Source organism: Bubalus bubalis, chromosome 2 (genome assembly GCF_019923935.1).
Source record: "Bubalus bubalis isolate 160015118507 breed Murrah chromosome 2, NDDB_SH_1, whole genome shotgun sequence".
Lineage (NCBI taxonomy): Eukaryota > Metazoa > Chordata > Mammalia > Artiodactyla > Bovidae > Bubalus > Bubalus bubalis.
In genome coordinates this window covers 136632480-136659286 of record NC_059158.1, presented here as the reverse complement: position 1 = coordinate 136659286, position 26807 = coordinate 136632480, and the positions used below count along the sequence as shown (strand labels likewise).

The 26807-nt window shown below is 37.7% G+C and overlaps 1 protein-coding gene across 1 annotated transcript in view; it reads left to right on the top strand.

Moving 5' to 3' along the window:
• Positions 1–26807, top strand: part of DNAH7 (dynein axonemal heavy chain 7) — a 271936-nt gene that overhangs the window by 143530 nt on the left and 101599 nt on the right. The window contains exons 36-44 of the mRNA XM_006078127.4: positions 1458–1655; positions 3996–4151; positions 4890–5058; positions 7330–7456; positions 8673–8892; positions 13445–14317; positions 16272–16501; positions 22318–22648; positions 25085–25431. Of these exons, the coding sequence (XP_006078189.4) occupies positions 1458–1655; positions 3996–4151; positions 4890–5058; positions 7330–7456; positions 8673–8892; positions 13445–14317; positions 16272–16501; positions 22318–22648; positions 25085–25431 (2651 nt within the window). The remainder of the gene's footprint in view (positions 1–1457; positions 1656–3995; positions 4152–4889; positions 5059–7329; positions 7457–8672; positions 8893–13444; positions 14318–16271; positions 16502–22317; positions 22649–25084; positions 25432–26807) is intronic.

Genomic DNA, 26807 nt, shown 5'->3' with positions numbered 1-26807 from the left:
GCCCCCAATCCCTCCCAGCATCAGAGTCTTTTCCAGTGAGTCAACTCTTTGCATGAGGTGGCCAAAGTACTGGAGTTTCAGTTTTAGCATCATTCCTTCCAAAGAAATCCTAGGGCTGATGTCCTTCAGAATGGACTGGTTGGATCTCCTTGCAGTCCAAGGGACTCTCAAGAGTCTTCTCCAACACCACAGTTCAAAAGCATCAATGCAAAGAAAAAAAAAAAAACACAAAACAAAAGCATCAATTCTTCGGCACTCAGCCTTCTTCACAGTCCAACTCTCACATCCATACATGACCACAGGAAAAACCATAGCCTTGGCTAGACGGACCTTTGTTGGCAAAGTAATGTCTCTGCTTTTGAATATGCTGTCTAGGTTGGTCATAACTTTCCTTCCAAGGAGTAAGCGTCTTTTAATTTCATGGCTGCAGTCACCATCTGCAGTGATTTTGGAGCCCAGAAAAATAAAGTCTGACACTGTTTCCACTGTTTCCCCATCTATTTCCCATGAAGTGATGGGACCGGATGCCATGATCTTTGTTTTCTGAATGTTGAGCTTTAAGCCAACTTTTTCACTCTCCACTTTCACTTTCATCAAGAGGCTCTTTAGTTCCTCTTTACTTTCTGCCATAAGGGTCATGTCATCTGCATATCTGAGGTTATTGAGATTTCTCCCGGCAATCTTGATTCCAGCCTGTGTTTCTTTCAGCCCAGCGTTTCTCATGATGTACTCTGCATATAAGTTAAATAAGCAGGGTGACAATATACAGCCTTGACGTACTCCTTTTCCTGTTTGGAATCAGTCTGTTGTTCCATGTCCAGTTCTAACTATTGCTTCCTGACCTGCATACGAATTTCTCAAGAGGCAGATCAGGTGGTCTGGTATTCCCATCTCTTTCAGAATTTTCCACAGTTTATTGTGATCCACACAGTCAAAGGCTATACTCCAATAAAATTTTTTTTTATTTTAAAATCAAAAAGAGAAAGAAAATCATAAAGAGAAAGAAGTCTTGCTTGAAATAATAAGCTGATGTGCAAGTACCATTATAAAAGTCAAACAAATGCAGCTGATGGTCTGTCTAGAAAAATATTCTGTATTGGTTAACATATCTTTACTCTTTAACACATTGATTAGATCAGTTTTCTCAATGCTATTAAAGAATCTAATATTTGGCAAAAGTAACTGATCATTGGGTTGATATAATCAGTGATTCCAGGACATCAAATTATTACATCATTGCCATTTCATTTTTATCTATACAAAAGCCAGTTTCTCCTTAATTTGACACAAAATTTAAAAAATTAGAGTGAAGAGTTTTAAAGGATAAAAACAAATGTATACATATCAAGGATTGTTGGTCTTGATCTTTCATCTTTTCTGCAGTGATGCAGAAGTACAGAGCTTCTGAACATATTTTACAATATGACATTCGCTATTTGGTTATTTGTTGTAAACAGGGAATAGGAAAATGGGAACCATGGGTAAAGAAGTTAGCCGAAGCTCCTCCAATTCCCAAGGATGTGATGTTTAATGAAATCATTGTGCCAACTCTGGACACAATTCGATACTCTGCACTAATGGAATTGTTGACCACCCATCAAAAGCCTTCAATATTTGTAGGACCAACAGGAACGGGAAAGAGTGTTTACATTATTGTAAGTATTATAGAAATATCCATATTAAAATGTACAAAATAGTCCAAAGAATATTATTTCTTAAATGACCTGAACTGGTAGGCAGTGTTTTTAAAATACTTATGTATTTCTACATTTATGTTTTGGAACCATAGAGAATTTTTGAGTAATTACCAAATTATCAAAATTACCAATGTCTCTTTCCAAAGAGAATTTATCTTTGGAAATTGATTAAAGATATGCTACTTTATATCACTAAATTATTGTCCATTTTAAAAGGTATTTTAATGAAAATAGCTTATATAGGACAAAAGAAAATTTTATCTGCCTTAAAAACAGCGTTTTGGTTAATATTTAATTTTCTCAATTATTGAATATATGAGCATTACTGTGTGGTAATCAGACTGATTTCCTTTAATAATTTCTGGGATCATACCCACTGTGTGTTAAGAAAATGTTAGCTGTTATAAAAGATATGCCCCAAATCTCAGTAGCTTTATGAAACCTGAGTTCTCTTGTGTTTAGGGGGTCATACTAATCAAAGACCAGTTCTTGCCTCTAGTTTCAAATTTCTGAAAGCAGAAGGCTGGCTGGAGCTAAGAGTAAATAGTACCTCCAGCCTTTGGCGTGGCAAGTAAGTGCGTTTCTCCCAGGTCATTTGGACAATGTGAAATATAAGTGAACGTGATCATTCTTGGGCCTCCATTCCATATAACTGCCCACAGCAAGGAGGGAATGCCACTACTCCTCTTAGGTCAGCAAACTGTGCAATGTGAATGTTCCTTTGGAGTATCTAAGGAACCTTCCCATCTGCTCTTCTTAGAGAGCAAACATTTGGAAGCTGCCATGGGAGCAGGCAAGATAGCCTTAATCAGGAGAAATCACAATGACCCCAGTGAATAGGACTTTTGCCTTCTCCCTCCAGCTGTGCTTACTACTCAGCTGTGGGATAGGAAGAAGAGGAGGCAGGTGGAGGAGAGGGGAGGGCCTGTTAGTGGCTCCTCCCGCGTTGCAGGTTCCCAGTCAACTCTCATTTCCCTAATTGTGGTAGTACTTGTTTATAGTTCTTTATTGACTCTATGTTTAATACAGTCCCCCCTTTGGGTTATATAGTCAAATAATCATTCTGGTATTATTTGTTGAATAATTTCTTCCCCAACAGATTGAAATGTTGCTTTTATTGTACTAAATGCTGTATGTATCAGGGAATATCCAAGAGTGGGGAGGGAAGAAGTTTAGACTGAGATTTTAAATCAAGGTGTTGAGTTGGACTGAATTAAAAAATAAGTGTACAGAAAGCTGAAGGATTTATCTAAGATACTATCAAGAGTTAGGAAATGAAGACATGATTCAAGGAGGTGGGTGGGGAAAAAGAAAGTCTTCTGTCATTTGTACTCCCATCAAATGGCAGTCCAGCTAATAAACTGCCCAGGCCAAAAAAAAAAAATTACTTTTTACAACATTGGAAACATACTTCACATATTATTTTGTAATCTGCTTTTTTTCTTCTTAATGTACTGTAAATACTTTCCTGTTTTATTATTCTTCTACAAGATGATTTGTAGAACACAACATCTTGGTTAAGAATCATTGTAATTGTACCTGCTTTCCAGTAAATTCCATTTTGAAAGTACAAATTATATTATGTAAGCTTCCTAACTTATAGTCAGATAACTTGCAGAAAGATAATAAGCTGTATTACAGAGAACATTGATCTGCAGAGAGACAAGTGGCAGTCTAAATTCTTGTCTCATTTCTGAGACCTTAAGCCAAGTTTCTTAAGCTCTGAGTCCCTATGATTTTATGGTGAGTAGGAGTGTGTACTGGAGAAGGAACTGGCACCCCACTCCAGTACTCTTTTCTGGAAAATCCCATGGATGGAGGAGGAGTCTAGTAGGCTGCAGTCCATGGAGTCACTAAGAGTTGGACACAGCTGAGTGACTTCACTTTCACTTTTCACTTTCATGCATTGGAGAAAGAAATGGCAACCCACTCCAGTGTTCTTGGCTGGAGAATCCCAGGGACGGGGGAGCCTGGTGGGCTGCCATCTATGGGGTCGCACAGAGTCGGACATGACTGAAGCGACTTAGCAGCAGCAGCAGCAGCAGTAGCAGCAGCAGCAGGAGTGTGTACTCTGCATGGTGTTTTTGGAAATCAGAGAAGCCATGTGCCCAGGGCCTGGACAGATAGAGACATTCCATTGACTTGGTAACTAGTATGTCTATTGATTCCATCTCTTTTCTCATTATGACACTTGAAGATTAAATTTGAGTACGTCAACAATGATGCTTAGTGTTACTTTCAAGTGTCAAAACATAATGGCAACTATGGCTCATCTTATTATTTCTTGCTATTATACAGAATTTTCTTTTAAATCAACTCAATAAAGATATCTACAAGCCTTTGCTGATTAACTTCTCAGCACAAACTACAGCAGCTCAAACTCAAAATATTATCATGTCAAAACTGGACAAAAGAAGAAAGGGAGTTTTTGGTCCTCCTTTGGGCAAGAAAATGGTAATTACTCTCTGTTTCTATACATATAATATAGCACTTTCACTATTCCTGGGCATTATTACATTCAGAACAAGGAAACCAGATATACTAGGACTTGACATCTTTTTGTAGTATAGTTTTTATTAATGTATCACAAATGTTGGTTAAGAAGTCTTCTTAAAAGTGTTTTTATATTGTATGTGCATTTGGCAACTTGACATTAAAAACAAGCAGTTGCCTTTTGAATTCAAAGTAGAATATTCACTTGGGAAATTATCTACCTTCCTAATTCTCTCATTAACATTTTTACTCAGCAGAGTCTTTGCTGCTTGCTCTCTAGGCCTTTAAACAACCAAGCTATCAATTGACTTTTCTGTGTTCCTCTGCCAAGAATACCCTTTTCAGCCTTACTCTTATCACTCAGAGTTTATAATCATTTGAAGATCACACCTTTCTCATTTATTTTAATTTAATTGAAGTTGTACAAGGAAAAAAGAGATGGCATATTGAGAAACAAGTTATATGAGAGGATTAATAAGTTCTGAACTGTTAACTATAAAGGTGAGTAATAAGACTTTCTCCCTGTTCCTTGGTAACATGGATGCTAAGAGATAGTCCTGATGTGCAAAGAAATCATCACTTCTCACTTACGCACTTCACAAAAAGGAACCTTATTCTTTGCCTGAACATTGTTTGCACCACAGGACACTATATTAAGATGCTAATGTTTTCTAATAGCTTTTCTCCTTTCATTCTCAGGTTGTCTTTGTAGATGATGTCAATATGCCTGCTCGAGAGGTGTATGGGGCCCAGCCTCCCATCGAGTTACTTAGACAATGGTTAGATCACTGGAATTGGTATGACCTGAAAGACTGTTCTATGATTAAACTAGTGGACATTCAAATTATGTGTGCTATGGGACCTCCAGGTATGTTTTCAGAGTTTGTGATCACTCTGGCTATATATAAAGAGCAGAGAAAGAGAAATCCTGTCAGACAACCTGAGTTACAGTGTTTTGTGTACATATTTTCTATGTCTCTTTGTTTGTTGTGACCTAACTGTGACCACAGTGATCAGCGCTGCACAGTGGATTGCCTTCTTTGTGGTCTGTGCTGTGTTTAGTCGCTCAGTTGTGTCCGACTCTTTGCAATCCACTGGACTGTAGCCTGCCAGGCTCCTGTGTCCATCCAGTTATTCAGGGAAGAACACTGAAGTGGGTTGTCCTTTCCTTCTCCAGGGGATCTTCCTGACCCAGGGATCGAACTCATGTCTCCTGCATTGCCTGCAGATTCTTTACCTGCTGAGGCATCAGAGAAGCCCTGTTTGGGGCTCTCCAAAATCCTTTTTCTTCCATGTTCTCTTCCATGTTTGCTCTCCATTTCCTCTTCCTGCATTCTGAGGTCTCAGATCCCCTGAAAATCCAGATTCCCCTGCAGAAGCTCATTTTCCTCTGTTTCATTCCTTAAAGTTTCAGCTGTATGAAACATCCCTGCTTTCCCCTATCCCAATCACTTCCCATTTTAGTGAGTCTCTGGATTTAGACAGACTGTTGAGGGAATTTAAGTAGGAAATGATGAAAAGAATGAATTATTAGATATTCTTTATACTTTTCAAGGGAAGTTTATAAACTCAGATCTCTATGTAGGAAAAAAATTTCTTTTATTCTAGAATATCTGAAATAGCTTGATTTAACTAACTGGACATCTTTAACTGTTCTTTTCTTGAACTCAAGCTGTTGTTTTATATTTTTAATAACTCCCTTTTTTCAATGTGCCATGTCTTAGGGGATTTCTGCACTATTTGCTTCTGAACTCTTGACCTTTATCTGACCTGTAATGCAGACAGTTTGCTCTGAGTAATTGCTCTCAGCACCCTCTCGGGCCCACTTTGAATGCTATTCCCCCTTCTTTTTTTTTCTAATTCTGTTACTCCTGGGTCCCAGACTTCAGTTCTGTTCTGCCTCTTCCCATCCCCCAGCAGTCATTTGTAGTAAGTGTCTACTTTCCCTGCCTCTTCGGGGACTGGACAGGGGAGCAGACTGAATCCATGAGATATCTTTTCCTCTTGGACCTCATTTTCTAAAAAAAGACCACCATTTCTGAGTGGTGGAGGAAAGGCTGAAGACACAGCTGGGTATATGATCTTACACCTTTCCTTCTGTAGCCCTTTCTCCATCTCCTTAAACTTGCCCAGGTAAATCAGTGTTTATTATGAGCTTCTAAATACATAGCAATACCTAACTGTTTTGATCTATAACTGTAGACTACTAGTTATATGCTTTCACACATTGTTTATATTTTTAGAATCAGCACAGTATAATGCAGTGATAAAAGCAAAGTACAGATTTACTTGGTTTAAAACAAACATAAAACCTGAACCTATAGGTTTTTAAGCAAAATATATATTAAAGATATTACGCATTTTTAAAACCACTCTTTACTGGAGATTTCATGATAGAATCCCTTTAATGAGACAGTGCATTTTATTGATACATGTGAGGATGATAATGTAAACAATTTTATAAAATGGTGTTACATTCTAAATCTGTTTTTAAATTTTCGTATTTGAAATCATAATAATTATTTTGTGAAAATGAGATATTCCTCCAATTTTTAGAATCAAAAGCAGCCCGTGAAGTGGCCATGTGAACCACAAAGACTAGTCTTAGGGAAATTTATTTCAAGATGTGAGGGAAGAATGAGGCTGTATGTCAAGGTCATGCTGAATTTCAGCCATGTGAAAACGACCTTAAAGTGTGGTCAATCAGAACCATCAGGATTATATTAATATTGCATACAATATTATAATAATATTATATAGTATTGTCCTAATATTGTATTATAATGAGAATGTTTGACAGTTTACTGCTTTGGGCTGTGTATAAATCATGGAGAAGGTAGACACTGGGTCTTTCTGTCTGGTTGGATTTCCTTTGGTAAATAGACCTGACCAAGATTATATCTGATTGAACTTATACAGATCCTTTTCAACTAGAAAACAATACTTTGAGGTTGAGGGAAAAACTGTTTTAAGATCAATTTTATCCAGATAATTGATTTCTTCTCTCTTTGTGCCATAAATTTGTCCATCTTCCACACTGTTTTATGCTGTAAAGTGTAGAGAAAATACTCTGTTATATACGAAAATACTCTGTTATATACGAGTAGCATCGTTAAGGATTGTCCTTTTTGATATTTAGGTGGTGGTCGAAATCCAGTAACTCCTCGATACATGCGGCATTTCAATATTATAACAATCAATGAGTTTAGTGATAAATCTATGTTTACAATATTTTCTAGAATCTTAACCTGGCATTTAAAAACCTGGTAAGTAATTGAAAGTGTGTTAGTTTTTTCCTTAGTGGGTATAAAATCTTTGGGGAACATGTCGGTATAAGTAGTGCTTCTCAAACTTCCACAAAAGCACCTCTAGACAAGGAAGAAGGTAACAGGCAGCAGTTGCTTCTCTCTGCTCCCATCTCCAGGAATGGGAACAGAACACAAAAAGCCTGCAGGATCTTTCTCTTTTTCCTTTATTTGTCTGAAGTCTTAGATTTTAACCTAAAAGTTCATACACATTTTGCATCCCGTTGTGTAATAAGTCCATGTTGGAACGATCAATATTTTGAATTTTTGCCATGTAGTTCAGTTAATGCTGGAAAGATTGCCAGGTTTATCCTGTGACTTTGACGGCCTCTAGTAAAACTCTTGAGTTCCCCAGGGGTGTCCATGTCTAGGTTTGAGTGTAGCCTTGGAGCCTGTGCCCTGGGAAAATGTTGCTCCCTAAATCTGGACACTCAGCACTTCTCCACAAGATTCTTGGAGATAGGGAGCCAAGTGGCCCTGAGCAGTACAAGTGTTGGCTCCCTGATGTGGACACCATTCTTAGGAAACTGTCATTCCTTGTCTTATGCAATGGTGATGGAGGGGAAAGCTGACTGCTCATCAAGCCAGAAGTGAAATAAAGCCAATTTTTTCAAATGGATATTCTCTCCCCAGGTTCTTTCTACCTTAATCATTCCTTTGCCCTTTAAAAGAAATCTTCGTTCACTATTTCACTTTGTTTTAACTCTCTTTTTTCTTTTTCCCCTTTCCTTACTTTTTTCTGATTTTTTTTCTCCCTTCCCTTTCTCTGAAAATACCCATTTCACCAGTGTTCTTCAAGGATCCTATGTATATGCAGCTAAGAATGCCAGGTAGTGGAAGAGGTTAGGAAGCATCATCTAGTAGGTCCTGGGTTTAAGTTACATAATATGGGTTCCTTGGCTGGCTCTTCTGCCCATTTATTTAAGCAGTTTTAAGCTCATTAAACTGGTTCTGCTTACTCATGGAGTTCCTTTGAACATAAAATAATGAATGGAAAGTAGCTTTAAAAGAAGCAAAAATTCTATTATTATTATTATAGCAAGAAATGGTAATTTTGTAAACAAAATCAATTGATTTAATATAAGAAAAATTCATGTTAGTTGTACTAAATATCACTATGTATCATAAGTCTATGTTTGCTAACATATTCTTTCTTTTCACTTAAAAAAATTTTAAGTTATAAATTTCCAGATGACTTTCTAGATTTGACAACACAAATTGTAAATGGTACAATGACTCTGTATAAAGAAGCAATGAAGAATCTCTTGCCTACTCCAGCTAAATCTCACTACCTGTTCAACCTCCGAGATTTCTCCCGTGTCATTCAGGGTGTATGTTTGTCAAGACCAGAAACAGCAGAGACCAAAGAAGTGATTAAACGTCTTTGGGTTCATGAGGTAAATCTCTGTGCTACTAAAACATGATTATGCAAGAAACAAAGATTTTACCCTGCCAAAAACTGGGTGAAGAAATATCCAGCAATTGTTGAAATGCATTCCACTATTTGGCATTATGAAGGTCAATGGTCAGGATAATTTTTAAAAATACTTCACACTAACATATTCTATGACACTTAAGATGCTTTATCTCTGATTTTCAGGACTTTCTATTGATTTATAGGCTGTTTCAAAGGAGCTATCATTTTAAGTCTCCTTTAAGTGATTTTAATCCTTTCAGTTTGACTTCAAATAATTTTGAGACAGAAATACTTTTGTTTTTTGTTAGTTCATGAGTGTTAGCAGACTTATTCATAATAGCCAAAAAGTGGAAACAATTCAAATATACATTGGCTGATGAACAGCCAACGTGGGCTCTGTGCGTGTGTGTGTGTGTGTGTGTGTGTGTGTGTGTGTGTACATACACACAATGGAGCTCTTTTCAGCCCTAAAAAGAAATACTGATATATGTTACAACATGAACAAACCTAGAAAACATTACACTAAGTGAAAGAAGCAAGACACAAAAGGCCAATACAATATAATATTTTTCCATTTATATGAAATGTCTGGAATAAGCAAATGCATAGTGATAGAAAGTAGATTAATGGTTGCCAGAGGCTATGGGGACATGGAGTAGGAATAGTAAGGAGTGACTGCTAATGGGTATAGGGTTTCTTTGGGGGGTGTTGAAAAAGATCTAGAATTAGATGGTGGTAATGGTTGCACAACATTGTGAATATTCTAAAAGCTGTTGAATTATATGCTTTAAAAGTGAATTTTATGATATGTAAATTATACATAATTAGAAGAATTTGTAATCAAGACTTTAAGATAAATAAGTTCAAAGGACAAATACAGGATAAATTCTTCCCTGCAAAGGTTTAGATTTATAATGGAAACTTAAAAACATAAGGGATGGCAATAGAATAAAAGTTCCCTGTGGGGGAGGCAGGAGGGCAGCTATCCACAGAAGTGAGAGTGAGAGAGTCTGCTAAGGTACTGAGGATGTTCTATATCTTGATCTTGGTGGCAGTTATGTGGGTGTATAATGTGTGAACATTCCTGGAGGTGTACACTGAAGATTTTTGTACCTTATGGTAAGGAAATTTTAAAAAAGAAAAAGAATCTTCCTACTCATCATCCTCAAAATTTGTAAGTCAATGATACAGAAGGGGGCCCTAGATGCAGGTGTGATGACAGTCTTTGAGAAACACTGTCTTGGGTTCTCGCTTAATTGCAATTAGATAATATTATACTTGATTCATGCTTAAACACTGATGCCCAATATATGTGGTTGGCTTAATTTAGCTTCCTTTCCTCATTAGAAGAAAGGGGGCCTCAGTGTCTCAAGCTGAGGAAGTGACTGTTGTCATATTTTGGGAAACCCAGTCGTCCAGGAGAGTAATAGCTTTTGGACTACTTGGTCAGAGTAAGTGGGAAGCTTCCATCACATCATGTATGCAGCCACTGGCGTTATGAAAACGGATGACGCTAGTATGTCAACTTGACAGCGGTGAAAATACTAAAATCATTATTCTTAAACATAATCAGGCTGATTCCAAGGCAGTTTGTAATAATTATTTCTCAGTTCTTAGTGTTTTCAGACCTGTTGTCATTTCATTTTTGCCATGCATCTATGAGATTTGCAAGGCAAGTATTACCACTTCTGTTTTATAAGGTGAAGAAGCCGATGCAGACAGGATTAATGCTAGAAATTTTGCTGACAGAAATATGCGTTGCTTGTATCATATGAGTCTTAGTCTGCTAGCGTTGTCATAATAAAAATACCACAGACTGAGTATCTTAAACAACAGAATTTTACTTTCCCATACCTCTGGAGGCCAAAAGTACAAAATGAAGGTGCTGTCTGTGTGGATTTCTGGTGAGGCTCTCTTCCTGGCTCACAGAGGGTTTTCTTCTCAGTGTCCTCACAAGGTCTTTCTTCTGTGTTCCTGCCGTGAGAGAATGAGGGCTCTGGTGTCCCTTTTCCTACAAGAACACCAATCCTGTAGGATTAGGGCCCCACCCACAGGACCTTTTTAAACTCAGTTACCTTCTTAATGGACCTCTCTCCAAATACAGTCACATTTAAGGAATAAGGCTTCAGTGTATGAATGTGGGCACAGGGGAAACAATTCTGTCCAAAACAGACTGTAAAGTGAAAGTAAAAGTCTCTCAGTTGTGTCTTACTGTTTGTGATTCCATGGACTATATAGTCCATGGAATTCTCCAGGCCAGAATACTGGAGTGGGTAGCCTTTCCCTTCTCCAGGAGATCTTCCCAACCCAGGGATCGAACCCAGGTCTCCCACATTGCAGGGGGATTCTTTACCAGCTGAACCCCAAGGAAGCCCAAGAATACTGGAGTGGGTAGCCTGTCCCTTTTCCAGGGGATCTTCCTGACCCAGGAATTGAACCCAGGTCTCCTGCATTGCAGACAGATTCTTTACTGACTGAGCTATAGAGATATTCTGCCGGGAGCCGGCATATTGCATATTGAGTGCATATTGCATATTGAGTGCAGCACTTTCCACAGCATCATCTTTCAGGATCTGGAATAGCTCAACTGGAATTCTATCACTGCCGGGAGCCAGCGTGAGGAATTCCGCCCGTGACAAAGGTCATGAGGAAGGAGGCTCGGCATACGCAAAGGCGGGATCGAGCCTCAGGAGTCCCCCTGGAAATTCTCGAGCATCTACCCCCCAAACCAGAGTCTGCCTACTTTCTGCTTTGTGCTTTCACCTACACCTCTGACTTTACGGGGGGCTGTCCCCCACTACCTCTCTCTGAAAAAAGAGTTAGCTTACAGCTCCAGTTAATAATTCCTGGGTGTGACAGTGTTTAACCTACAAACTCCTTTGGAAATCCTCTAGCCTGCCTGAATAGGTTTTTCCGGCCACATGTGATTGTTCAGAGCCTCCCAACTGTGAGAGGCAGGAGATGTTCTAAACTGTCTAAACACAGATTCCTTTGAGTAGTTAAAAGATTGATTAGAAATTGTATTGGTGAAGGGTTTTTCACTTATTGAGCCAATGTTTGCTGCTAAGTCTCCATACTCCGTACCTACTGTGTCCTTGGCAGTGTATTGATTGATATAATGGGTGTATAGAAATGTAAGTAGTAGCCTCAATGTTTGTAACGTTGGACCCTTGAGTTAATTCTTTTCTTGATTGAGCCCACCTCACCTTTGCCCTATAGGAATGCAGCTTTGTCCAATGCTTTTTTGGAGGCTGGTGCCTGACTTTGGAATAATCACCTTTAGAGAAAGATAAGTTTCTTAAAATGTTAACAGGCCTCCTGGCCAGAAGATGATGTAATTCACCTGAACTTTTGCATATGATAAGTTTGAAAAGCCTGGCTTCGATTAGGACCAGGAACTGCTGTCCTTGCATGACTCCACCCCTTCCCCCATTATCCTCTATAAACAACTTTAGGTATAAAAACTACTTTGGAAAATAAAGTGTGGGCCTTGTTCACCAAAACTTGGTCTCCCCATGTCGCTCTCTCTTTCAACTTCTGGCTGAGTCTCCATCTGGAGCGCAGAACCCGCCATGCTTGCTAATTATGCCTGGGCTTCTAAGATCCGACCGGGGAGGCCTCAGTGTCTCCTCTCCTTCGGGAGAACGGAAGGACGCCTGCGGCCTACGTAAGTGGTGCAAACTTCTTGTCTTGAAGTTTTATTGGTCTCCCGCGTAAACCAAGCTACTCAGCCTCTTTTCTCCACTGAATTTTCCTACTGAGCTATCCTCATTCTATTACTCTTTATATCTTTGATGAATAAATAATTAAATAGGTCGCCGACGCCGTCCCCGCTTCGAATACCCTGGATCAGCCGGGGCTGGACCCCGGCAATATTCATACCACTTTAAGGAAATATTAATAGTATGTAGCAAACTTGATTAACTATTTTTGCAGTCTCTCAACATGTGCATGTAAGTGGAGATCTATTTTAGTATATTGCATCTGCAGTTACTTACAACAAAAATAATTAACATGTCCAAAACAAAGTTTCCTCCATCTAAGACATTCTTACGTTTTCTATAAAATATGCTTTTATAAAGACAGTAATATCTATAGATTTGCCAATAAATTCAAAATATTATCTGGCTGGGAAAAGGAAACAATCACTGCAAGGGAGTTGCAAAACACTAGACACTGGGGCCCAGTTCTGTTACCTGTATCTGTATGACCAGCAAAGGCAGCCACCTCCCTTCTCTAGTCTTTTTTCCCCTTCTCTAGTCCTTAGTGCACTTAACACTTCTATAATCTGCTGCAATGTCCCTAATCTACCTTCATTTATTGGTAACAATGTAACTATGTTTTATTCCAAATATATGATCAAATGTAATATTTAAAATAAATATTATGCCATTCCTTGTTTTGATCTGCTTTTAATAAAACCCATGGAAATTTCTCGAGAGTACTTTTTATATTTACTTCAGATTAGCACAGAAATAGCACTTTAAAATAAGAAAATCGATTCTTAAAGCTGCTTTTTAATTATTGTACAGGTCCTGAGAGTGTATTATGATCGCCTTCTGGATAATGCAGACAGAAGTTGGCTTATCAGCTACATTCAAGAAATCTTAAAAACATATATGGAAGAAAATTTTCATGAGCTTTTTCAAAGTTTGGATTTTGATAATGATGGGATAGTGGAAGAAGATGATTTACGCAGCTTAATGTTCTGTGATTTCCACGATCCCAAGAGAGAGGATACCAACTACAGAGAAATTGCTGATGTGGATGCTCTCCGGGTGATAGCAGAAGCTCACCTAGAAGAATACAACAATATGAGCAAAAAAACAATGAACCTTGTCTTGTTCCGGTTTGCCATTGAGCACATCAGCAGAATTTCCAGGATCCTGAAACAGCCTCGCAGCCATGCTCTTCTGGTTGGTGTTGGAGGGAGTGGAAGGCAGTCCGTCACCAGATTAGCTGCCCACATGGCTGATTCTTCAGTTTTCCAGGTTGAAATTTCCAAGGGCTATGGTAACTCTGAGTGGCATGAAGATTTAAAAGTGATCTTAAGAAAATGTGCTGAAGGGGAGATGCAGGGTGTTTTCCTATTTACAGATACTCAGATTAAAAAGGAGTCATTTCTAGAAGATGTCAACAATCTGCTAAATGCTGGGGAGGTTCCAAATCTCTTTGCATTGGATGAGAAACAGGAGATATGTGATAAGATGCGTCAGATAGATCGCCAACGGGATAAAACCAAACAAACAGACGGAAGCCCCATAGCTCTTTTCAACATGTTTGTTGACCGCTGCCGCAACCAACTGCATGTTGTCCTTGCCATGAGTCCCATTGGAGATGCATTTCGGATTCGTCTTAGAAAGTTCCCTGCTCTTGTAAACTGCTGTACCATTGACTGGTTTCAGGTATTGTCATGTAAATCTTAGATAGACTTGTAGAAATATTGATTCTCCATCATCAGCATGACTTATTTTAAAGTCCACCCCACCCGCTACAATTGTGGCTCAGAATTTTCTGATCAATAATAATATATTTTATGAAATTAAAATTCAAAAATCATTATAACAGAAGAACCTTTTATTACTAGTGTATACAGTCATTGATATCAACTTATTGTAGAAAGTTTTAGGATAAAGTTGTATGTCTGTCAGGTTCCTGACAGGGAAGAAAGAATACCTGGGAAGGCCTCACTGAGGAAAGTTGAATGAAGGAACTGTTCATGAAGGTGTAGGCAGGATTAAAGGAACTTGAGAGGGATGGTGAGGCAGGAAATGGTAGAGCATAGCAAGAAGATGTTACTACAGCTGGGTTTAAAGGGGCATAGGGAGGAAAATGTGTTACTGGAGCTTGAAGCTGTGGAAGTAGGAAAGTCTGAGGGGATCAGGAACCCCAAACCTAGAGTTCAGCTTCTGCTAGAAAGCAAGAGGGATAGAAATGCCTCTACCTCTCTCTTTTCCCACCCTCCAGTCTCTTTCCTTTAGAAAACCTGGCAGAAAGTCAAAAGGAAGAAACTCCCAGTGACCACTTTTTCTAATAAATTTCAGTATCAGAAGTACAGAACATACAAGGGCATAGGGTAGGAAGTTTGTGAGCTGTGGCAGAGATCCTGTGAGTGAGATCTAACACATAGGAATTTTTGACCTTGGGGAATTTACATAGCCCCATTTGTCCCTCCAATTTCTGCTAAGATTTCATGAAAAAACATATTTATTGAACCCTTGCTTTGTAGCAGATCTTATTCTAAAGCTGGAGATGAGTCAGAAAATGAAATAGACTAGGCTTCTGCTTTTCTTGAGTTTACTTACATGCTTGCAAATTAGTGAAAAATAATTCCATCATACAGGGTAGCATAAATGGAGTAAAAGGTTTTCTGAATCAGTGACCTTTAGGAGGAAACATAAAGGACAAAAAGTGCCAGTACTGAGAGGATCTGGTCAGAGACAAGAAATTAGTGATGACAAGGAGCTTCATAGGAAGATTGAATAGAGTGAGAAAAACTCAGGACAAGGGCATAGTACCTGAGGGGGAAATTACATAGAGTTTGGTTGGAAAGGTGGAAAGGGCCAGATCAAGTAGAGATTTACAGATTAGCTTTGGATTTTGTTTTGAATATGTTGGGAAGTCTTCAAACAATTGTAAATTGAGAGTGTGAAATTAGCTGTTAATAATCTGCATTTGATGAGATCACTCTGGCAACTCCATGGAGCACACAAGCAGGGTGGACAGTTAGGACACTGTTGAAATAATCCAGAAAAACAATAACCGAGTTGAACTGCGATGGCAATTATAGGTGTGAAGGAAAAGAGTTGGAAGCTATTTTAGGGATGGTGCCCATAGAACCAGATTTTGAGATGGATATAGAATTGAGGTGTTTACTAAGTTGGGAAGATTGCAACCATTTGGGGGGAGATATGACCATGATTCAGACTTGTTGAGTTTGAGACGATTATGGAAGAAATCAAGGAGGTAGTTATTCATCTAATTCTGGAGTTTAGGGTAAAGGATAGGAACATTTATTTCAGAAATTTGGGGAGAATTGAATGAGATAATAGTAGTAGAATGTGCAAAAAGATACACATTCTATAAATTTGGTTCCTTTTTTCTTCCTTGCTCCTGCAATACTCATGTACAATTTCTCTAACTCCTGAACAAACCAGAAAGAGTTAACATTACATGCATTAGCTACTGGCTCCCTGTCCTAAGCAGTCAAGTACTTGGGGGGAAGTTTCTCCTGAGTTTCTGTCCCACCCCATTCCTCATGCTTTCCCCTGCATTTCCACCATCTGTGAAGGACCTCAGTAGTAACAGACTCCTGTCAGTAACTTCGATGATATGCTAAAGCATTTATCTTACATTCAGTCCTGGCCTGAAGACGCACTACAGGCAGTTGCCTCCCGCTTCCTGGAAGACATTGAAATGTCAGAGGAAATACGAGATGGCTGCATTGAGATGTGTAAAAGCTTCCACACTTCTACTATAGATTTATCGACATCCTTCTATGTTGAACTTCAAAGATACAATTATGTGACACCTACCTCTTATCTTGAATTAATCTCTACCTTCAAACTGTTGTTGGAAAAGAAAAGGAGGTAAAAATAAAATTTCTTATTCCTAAGTAAGCTATGGTGGTTTTAAAACATTTGTGTGGACAAAAATGACATAGCAAAAATGAAGATTTTTATTTCATATATGTGTATACTGTGAGTTTTGTTGAATCGTTTAATGATTTACTCCACAAACATTTTTAGGTTAGGGAGCAAGGCTTATTCTTTTGTGCACATGATTGCCCAGCACGTCATAAAGGTATAATCATATTTAAGGAATGAAGATGTGCCACTCGGAGCTGCAGTAAGGCCCCAGGGTACTTTGACAGTGCTATTGGGTAAACATCACTAGTGAGTAATTTTTCTTCAATAAGTAATTAGATAATAAATAAAACTTCTCTTTGGGTACTGAACAACTGAAACCTAGAGACAGCCACTCAATATACGTAGCTAGCTTTCCTTCTTTAAGTAAACTCTTATTTGAGAACATCAATACAAATATCAGTAAACTTATATACTATAGAATGTGTCAATGTGAGCTTTTTTGATGTTGTTGACGTTAACCTATACATGCAGAAAAGTTGATTCAACAGTTTCTTTGATTCTAAAAATTAATACTCGGTCTCCTTGGGTCAGGAAGAGCCCCTGGAGGGGGAAATGGCAACCCATTCTGGTATTCTTGCCTAGAAAGTTCCATGGACAGAGGAGCCTGGTGGGCTACAGTCCGTGGGGTCACAGAGTCAGACATGACTGAGCACATGACACATTTTCCACACAGACACACATATGTATTATAAGATGTAAAAATAAAGACACACATATGTATTACAGGATGTAAAAATAAAGACACACATATGTATTATAAGATGTAAAAATAAAGACACGTATGTATTACAGGATGTAAAAATAAAGACACACATATGTATTATAAGATGTAAAAAGACACACGTATGTATTATAAGATGTAAAAATAAAGACATGTATTATAAGATGTAAAAATAAAGACACACATATGTATTATAAGATGTAAAAATAAAGACACACATATGTATTATAAGATGTAAAAATAAAGACACACATGTATTATAAGATGTAAAAATAAAGACACATGTATTATAAGATGTAAAAATAAAGACACACATATGTATTATAAGATGTAAAAGTAAAGACACACATATGTATTATAAGATGTAAAAATAAAGACACACATATGTATTATAAGATTTAAAAATAAAGACACACATATATATTACAAGATGTAAAAATAAAGACACACATATATATTATAAGATGTAAAAGCAAATTACCTATAAAGTTAGGTGTTTAGAAGTTTTACTAACCACCTTTAAGGAGGTCTTTTACTAGTGAAATTTATTTAAGCAATTTTATATATTACATTTATAAATTTTAATATTATTATTACCCTGATTTAACAAACTAAACTTTCCCAGGTACTTAATTTATATAAAATCTGGTAAGTTAAACTTACACATATGGTAAGCCTTAAGTTTTTTTAAGTGTTTGACTATTACCTATAGACTTGATGGGATTTTTTTTTTTTTTTTACTTAAAAATACAAATTAACTCTGTTGCTCAATTATGCTCAATTATCAGGGCTTCCCTGGTGGCTCAAACAGTAAAATATCTCCCTGCAGTGCAAGAGACTCATTAGGAAAGTCTCCTGGAGAAAGGAATGGCTATCCACTTGAGTATTCTTGCCTGGAGAATTCCATAGAGAGAGGAGCCTGGAGGGCTACAGTCCATGGGGTTGCAGAGTTGAACACAACTGAGCAACACACACACATATATATTGAGGTACAAGTTCAGTTCAGCTCAGTTCAGTTGCTCAGTCATGTCCGACTCTTTGCCACCCCATGAACCGCAGCACACCAGGCCTCCCTGTCCATCAACAACCCCTGGAGCTCACCTAAACTCATGTCCATCAAGTCGGTGATACCATCCAACCATCTCATCCTTTGTCGCCCCCATCTCCTTCTGCCCTCAATCTTTTCCAGCATCAGGGTTTTTTCAAATGAGTCAGCTCTTCGCATCAGGTGGCCAAAGCATTGGAGTTTCAGCTTCAACATCAGTCCTTCCAATGAACACCTAGGACTGATGTCCTTTAAATGTTAAATATACTTGAAACACCAAATGTGCACAGAGTCCTTGACAAAAAAAAAAAAAAGTTAATTTTTGCATAATAACTGTTGATCTTTCTAAATTTTCCTATGGCTATCTCATTATCTCAGGCATTTTGAAGTACTTTTTCTTGTATTATCTAAGATGCTATCTAGACTGGTGGGAAACTTCTCAGCAATATTTACAGTGACTTTGGTAATGCCTTCTACAGCAGAGGTGTCATAGCTTCCTATGCATCATGGTCCACACCCCGTATTGAATCATACCAATAGCATTCTTTCCATCTACTAGTGAAATCTGCAAGTTCCACCCAAGGCTACTACATAATTTGACTGAATTTTATTATTTCTTTGACTGTCAAGATATTATCTTTCCATTTAGATCTTAGGATTTTAACCTAATGGAATCTTGCTTTTCTCCCCCAGTATTTTCCTATCCAGGAGGATCAAAACCTCTTGGAGAGTCTGATTAATTGGGAGGTATCACTTATATCTCTCTTTGACTATATGCTCACAGTATTTCAGGCCACCCTAACTGGAAGAAAGATGGTAAAAATGGGATACAAACAGAGAAAAGTTGAAAATAATACTTTTCTAGGCATTTTTATATATTCTTGATGACATTGCAAATTTCCTCTTTTTAAAAATGTTCTCCTTTGCCTCTACTAGAATTCCCCACCATATAGTTCAGTTAAGTCACTCAGTCGTGTCCAACTCTTTACAACCCCATGGACTGCAGTGTGCCAGGCCTCCCTGTCCATCACCAACTCCCAGAGTTATTCAAACTCATGTCCATTGATTTGGTGATGCCATTCAACCATCTCATCCTCTGTCATCCCCTTCTCCTCCTGCCTTCAATCTTTCCCAGCATCAGGGTCTTTTCCAATGAGTCCGATCTTTGCATCAGGTGGCAAAAGTATTAAGAGTTTCACCTTCAGTCCTTCCAATGAATATTCAGGACTGACTTCCTTTAGGATGGACTGGTTGGATCTCCTGGCTGTCCAAGAGCCTCTCAAGAGTCTTCTCCAAAACCACAGTTCAAAAGCATCAATTCGTCGGCTCTCAGCTTTCTTTATAGTCCAACTCTCACATCCATACATGACTACTGGAAAAACCATAGCCTTGACTAGATGGACCTTTGTTGGCAAAGTAATGCCTCTGCTTTTTAATATGCTGTCTAGGTTGGTCATAGCTTTTCTTCCAAGGAGCAAGGATCTTTTAATTTCATGGCTACAATCACCATCTGCAGTGATTTTGGAGCCCCCCAAAATAAAGTCTGTCATTGTTTCCATTGTTTCCCCATCTATTTGCCATGAAGTGATGGGACCAGATGCCATGATCTTAGTTTTCTGAATGTTGAGTTTTAAACCAACTTTTTCACTCTCCTTTTCACTTTCATCAAGAGGCTCTTTAGTTCTTTGTTTTCTGCCATAAGAGTGGTGTCATCTGCATGTTTGAGATTATTGATACTTCTGCTGGCAATCTTGATTTCAGCTTGTGCTTCATCCAGCCCAGCATTTCTCATGATGTACTCTGCATAGAAGTTAAATAAGCAGGGTGACAATATACAGCCTTGATGTAATCCTTTCCCAATTTGGAACCAGTCTGTTGTTCCATGTCCAGTTCTAACTGTTGCTTCCTGACCTGCATACAGATTTCCCAGGAGGCAGGTCAGATGGTCTGGTATTCCCATCTCTTTAAGAATTTTCCACAGTTTGTTGTGATCCACACAGTCAAAGGGGTGGCATAATCAATAAAGCAGAAGTAGATGTTTTTCTGGAACTCACTTGCTTTTTCAATCATCCAGCAGATGTTGGCAATTTGATCTCTAGTTCCTCTGCCTTTTCTAAATCCAGCTTGAACATCTGGAAGTTCATGGTTCATATATTGCTGAAGCCTGGCTTGGAGAATGTTGAGCATTACTTTACTAGCGTGTGAGATGAGCGCAATTGTGCGATAGTTTGAGCGTTCTTTGGCATTGCCTTTCTTTGGGATTGGAGTGAAAACTGACCTTTTCCAATTACAGTTACCCTGTAGTTACTCTTCCCTTAATAGCTGAAGTCTTCAGATATCTTTATAGCCAAGTAGTATTGTAACCTTCGGAGAAGGCAATGGCACCCCACTCCAGTACTCTTGCCTGGAAAGTCCCATGGATGGAGGAGCCTGGTGGGCTGCAGTCCATGGGGTCGCGAAGAGTCGGACACGACTGAGAGACTTCACTTTCACTTTTCACTTTCATGCATTGGAGAAGGAAATGGGAACCCACTCCAGTGTTCTTGCCTGGAGAATCCCAGGGATGGGGGAGCCTGGTGGGCTGCCTTCTATGGGGTCACACAGAGTCAGACACTACTGAAGTGACTTAGCAGCAGCAGCAGCAGCAGTATTGTAACCTAGAAGCAAGCGCTCAGATTCCCTCCCAGGAAACCAGTGTTTTAGCCAACAAGGGGTCCCATGGGTTGAGCCACCACACTGAAACTGCTTCATGGTGGCCGGGGGCCAGACCTTTCCTGTGCTTGCTCCACAAGGGTTCCACTGAAACCAAACTCACAGATTATATGGTATCCTCTCTCGAGTCTCCTCAGTTCACATTGCTGTAACATATTTTGCTCAGAGGAATCAACTTATCACAGAAGTGTAACAGGTCCCAACTTGCAATGTTTTCTTTTTTTTTCAATGACAGCCTTTTCAGTTTTCTGGCTCAAACCAGTTAATCACTCAGTTGAAGGAGTATGCTTCCATCTTTAGACAATTATCGGGTTGGTTAGTTACCAATGCCAACCTACTTTTTGAAGAGAATTTCTAAAATGCATCCCTTTTTACTTTGAGACATTATGGCATCTCAGATATTTAAAATGAAACAAATTATAAAGAAGCATTTTTTCTATTCATGATGTGTAATTATCTCTGGAACATATATGAATGCAAATCAAAAATTTAAAGTATATTAAAATATTATATTATTTTGAAATCAATTATTATTACTTTATAAGAATTTTGTACCAAAAAAAAGTTGAACTTTATTCTTTGGCCACTTGTATTTTAAATGAAAAATTCCTATTTCAAGATACTTAACACATATTAAAATTATGTTGCACATTTGGCAATGTTCAAACAATATATTTTGGGTACTGAAGTTTATTTAAAAAAATTGATTATAAAAAGATCTTAAGGAAAATATTGTTGTTGGAATAAACTTCCCAAGATGACTAATTACAGAGGCACATCATTCATCTTGATGGAGGAGGTTCCTTGCCTTATACTTAGTATATTTTTCTTTTGAATTTGTTATATGCCTGGATACTGTGATAATACTGGCAGTACACAAAATCCCAAGACATACTGTCTGCTTTTAATTGTACACAATCTAAAATTCTAGAGTTCATATTTTTTACCAACTGTTGATATATGCAAAAATCTTTCAGACCACTTTTTTAAGGTTGAAGTATGCTTTATTTACAACGTTGCGTCAGTTTCAGGGGTTAAGCAAAGGGATTAAGTTACATATATTTGTGTGTGTGTGTGTGTGTGTGTGTGATTTTTCAGATTCTTTTCCATTATAGTTTATTACAAGATATTGATTCTAGTTCCCTGTGCTATACAGTAGGTCCGCTTCTTTAGTTATGCCTTGAAAAAAATCTGAAAAGCTAAAGAATACTTATTTTTTTCCTTGAGGAAGAAGCCTAGAGCCTGACAGCTAGCCTTGTTTTATCTCTTTGCTTTCAGTGAAGTCATGAAAATGAAAAAGAGGTATGAAGTGGGTTTGGATAAACTGGATTCTGCTGCATCTCAAGTAGCCACAATGCAATTCGAGTTAGAGGCTCTACATCCTCAGTTAAAAGTTGCTAGCAAAGAGGTTGATGAAATGATGTTGATCATTGAGAGGGAATCGGTAGAAGTTTCCAAAACTGAAAAAATCGTGAAAGCTGATGAAACAATAGCAAACGAACAAGCTATGGCTGCCAAAGCCATCAAAGATGAATGTGATGCTGACCTGGCGGGGGCTTTGCCCATATTAGAGTCAGCACTGACAGCCCTTGACACCCTCACTGCACAGGTAAGAGCACAGCTGTGGGCTTGCTGGGAGACCTGTTAGCATAACTTAGGGAAGTGCTTACCATTGTGTGCTGCAGTTTGGTCTGTCTTTCCAAAGTCTCCACATTGAATGTGATTAAAATCATTTTCAAATTGGCCAAAAGATTCCCTAATTGACCTGGAAAAAGAAATGGACATGCAAGACTAAGACAGTTTTGAAAAGAAAGTTTCCAAATGTTCTAAACAACCATACAACAATCATTATTTCAGGAACTTTGCAGAGCAACTTTAATTGACAGGGGCATGAATATACACTTTTATTTTATGTACACTTTTTCATATTTAGAAACTTGTAGCTAGATATGCCTTACAGTATATATGGTAAGGTGGGGTGTCAATGTTTGTCAGTGGGTTTTTTGTGTGTGTGATACATATGACAAGTTATGTATGATTTTTTAATAATTTATAATAATTGTTAGTATAAAATTTATAATGTTATAAAATAAAACAAAATGTTTTGTTTTATAATAATATAGCTTTGACAGTATTAAAAATTAAAACATGAAAGGGAACATTTCATTTAAGAAAGATTAAGATGAATTTTGAAAAATAGTGTTGGCAATCTCAGCTAAACTTTTGTGTAAATTACTAGAAGATGGGACTTCCCTTGTGGCTCAGCTGGTAAAGAATCCACCTGCAATTCAGGAGACCTGGGTTCAATCCTTGGGTTGGGAAGATTCCCTGGAGAAGGGAAAGCCTACCCACTCCAGTAATCTGGCCTGGAGAATTCCATGGACTTTATAGTCCATGGGGTGGTAAAGAGTTGGACACGACTGAATGACTTTCACATGCACACACGGGAGAGGATGTGTTAGATCCTTTTTTCACACCTTCCTCCAAAATAGGTTTCAGATAGAAATTTAAATATAAATAGTTATATTATATTATAAAATAGTATCAAATGTAGGTCAGATGTTAATAATTGTGGAATATAAACTAGGACTGAAGATTTCTTTGGTATAAGAGAAATCAGAGAAGAAAACACTAAGCCATATTGTTTGTAATATATGTGCTCTGGATACTCTCTTGTATTTTTCATAAATAAGAGAATTTTTGTACCTAAAAATGTAATGGTACATTTTTGTACCTAAAAAAAGTAATGAATTTTAGTACCTAAAAATCAACACATTTTATTTCATATAAACACCATGGATAGAAGTTTAGAAACGCTAAGGGAAAAAATCTTTCAACTGCATGGCAAATAAAATATTAATATACTTCTGTGTGTAAAGCTCTTACAAATCACTAAGGAAAAAAAGTAGCTCTACCATAATATAGTAAATGATACAAAGAAGTACCAATTCAAAAAGAAGGAAACACAAATAGTTAATAAGGGTATGAAAATACATCATATCTCACTTGTATTTAAAGTCTATACAGTTCATGGAATTCTCCAGGCCAGAATACTGGAGTGGGTAGCCACTCCAGTAAAACCACTGGTGGTTTCTTTACCAGTTGAACCACCGGGGAAGCCTAAGGAATACTGGAGTAAGTAGCATGTCCCTTCTCCATCGGATCTTCCCAACCCAGGAATTGAACCAGGGTATCCTGAATTGCAGGCAGATTCTTTACCAGCTGAGCTACCAGGGAAGCCCCCAAAGAAATACAAATCAAAATAAAATTTCTTTTGCCTGATAGAATGCTTACCCGTGTTGTTAAGGGTATATGTAATAAAACAGGCACCCTTATATATTTTCTGCAGGTCAGTTTGTCAATATTTGTCAAAAGCTTTAAAAAAAAATTAAGATTTTAATTGTAATAGTAAAAAAGAAAAAGGCATGGAGTGTTAGAATTATGGTTCATATCTATACATCAGAAAGCTATGCAGCATTAAAAATGATGTAAATGTTTACTAGCACAAGAGTATGTTTATTATATATTATTAAAATAGAACAGTTTAAAACAGCATGTATATTAGATATACTATGATTCCACCGGTTAAAATAGGGCAGATACACTGGTGTATAGCATATACACATGAAAAAGATGTAGAGAAATATAACGTAAGATGTTTACAGGAGTTAACTATATGTGATTGGTTTTACAGGAGACATGTACAGTTTCTCTATATTTCTCTGTTTGCATCTATAACTTTTATAGTTTTTAAGAAGCAGTAAAGCTCTTACTTTGGGACAGTCAATAAAAAGCTCTTTCATGTGTTCTTGAAGTGGATTTCATGTCATGAGTGATCTCAGGGTATTTTCCCATTACTCTTTTTTATTTTTAACTTTGCCTTTGAGATAAACTTCTCAGCACTTCATGATACAATTCTGTCTCTGTCACCAGTTTCTGACACTGTCACTGTCATTGAGTAGCGAGTTTCTATCTTATGGCTTAGTTTGAAAATAGGACCCAAACAAAATCAATGTAAACAATTCTTGCATGTTGTTATTTCAAGGACATTACAGTGGTAAAATCCATGAAGAGTCCTCCCGCTGGTGTCAAGCTTGTTATGGAAGCTATATGCATCTTGAAAGGCATCAAAGCCGACAAAATCCCTGACCCAACAGGTACAGGGAAAAAGATTGAGGATTTCTGGGGTCCTGCCAAAAGACTTCTGGGTGACATTCGATTTCTGCAGTCACTTCATGAATATGACAAGGACAATATTCCTCCAGCTTACATGAACATCATAAGAAAAAATTATATTCCAAATCCAGATTTTGTTCCAGAAAAGATAAGAAATGCTTCCACAGCAGCCGAAGGTCTGTGCAAATGGGTCATAGCAATGGATTCATATGATAAGTAAGTAGTGACAAAAAAGAAAACAAACTTTTTTTTAAGGTTGGTTCTTCAGGTAATATAAAACCTATGAACTACATAGGTGAGAGACTCCTCAGAAAGTCAGGTCTAATACCTGCTCTGACATGTTTACTGGAGGCAAGATTATACCAACTACATAGTATAACACAATGATATTTAAACTTTTTGGACTCAGGAACATTTTGTTGTTTTTGTTCAGTGGCTAAGTCATATCTGACTCTTTGTGACTCCACGGACTGAGGAGCACCAGGCTTCCCTGTCTTTCATTATCTCCCAGGGTTTGCTCAAACTCATGTCCATTGATTTGGTGGTGATGACATCTAACCATCTCAACCTTTTACACTCTAAAAAATGATTATAGACCCCCAACCTTTTTATCAATATATTAGAAATTAAAAGTGAGAATTTTAAAAAATTATTTACTGATTCATTTCTAAAAAGCAACAAATACTTTACATAAATACTTCTTTTTTAAAGTCCACATTTTCAAAAAATTTTGGAAGAAAAGTGGTGGCATTTTATACTTTTGCAAATCTCTTTACTATGTTCTTTAAGAGAAGACAGCTGGATTCTCAGATCTGCTTCTTCATTCAATCTGTGGTGGGCTGTTGTTTTGACTAAAGTATATGAAGAAAATACAGCCTCACACAGATGTTTAGTTGACAGGGAGAGCCTCACTGGAGTCCCTGAGGGGGAGGGGACATGTCTTGGACCACATTTTGAAAACAACACCTAACGTACAGTCTTTGATGAAACAAACAGCCTATATGGATGATTATATGAGAAACATTTATATCATATACAAAACAGTAAAAATTGTTGGTTATTCCTTTGAAAAGCAACTATTACAGGATATCTTTAAATCTCACAATTCTATTTGCATGTGAGATGTGTACATCTATATTACATGCTGTATATGTTTTGGACAATGATGTATTCTGTTAATGATAAATTTTAATTTAATGTTTTATCATTTATTTGGGTTTCCCTGATGGCTCAGCTGTAAAGAATCTGCCTGCAATGCAGGAGATGCGGGAGACACAGGTTAGATCCTTGGGTTAAGAAGATCGCCTGGAAGAGGAAATGGCAATTCACTCCAGTATTCTTGCCTGAAAAATCCCATGGACAGAGGAGCCTGGTGGGCTATAGTCCAAAGGGTCGCAACGAGTCAGACACAGTTGAGCAACTGAGCACACATGTACACATATATTTATTTAGAGTGGTAACACCACTGATTCCATTTTGTAGAAGAGAATTTAGATCTGTAATTTCCCCTACATAGTCCCTTTTATTACTGACATACATATTTATAAGATATCTGGTTTTAGTTAAGGGTATATTCTGATATTTGAAAAAAA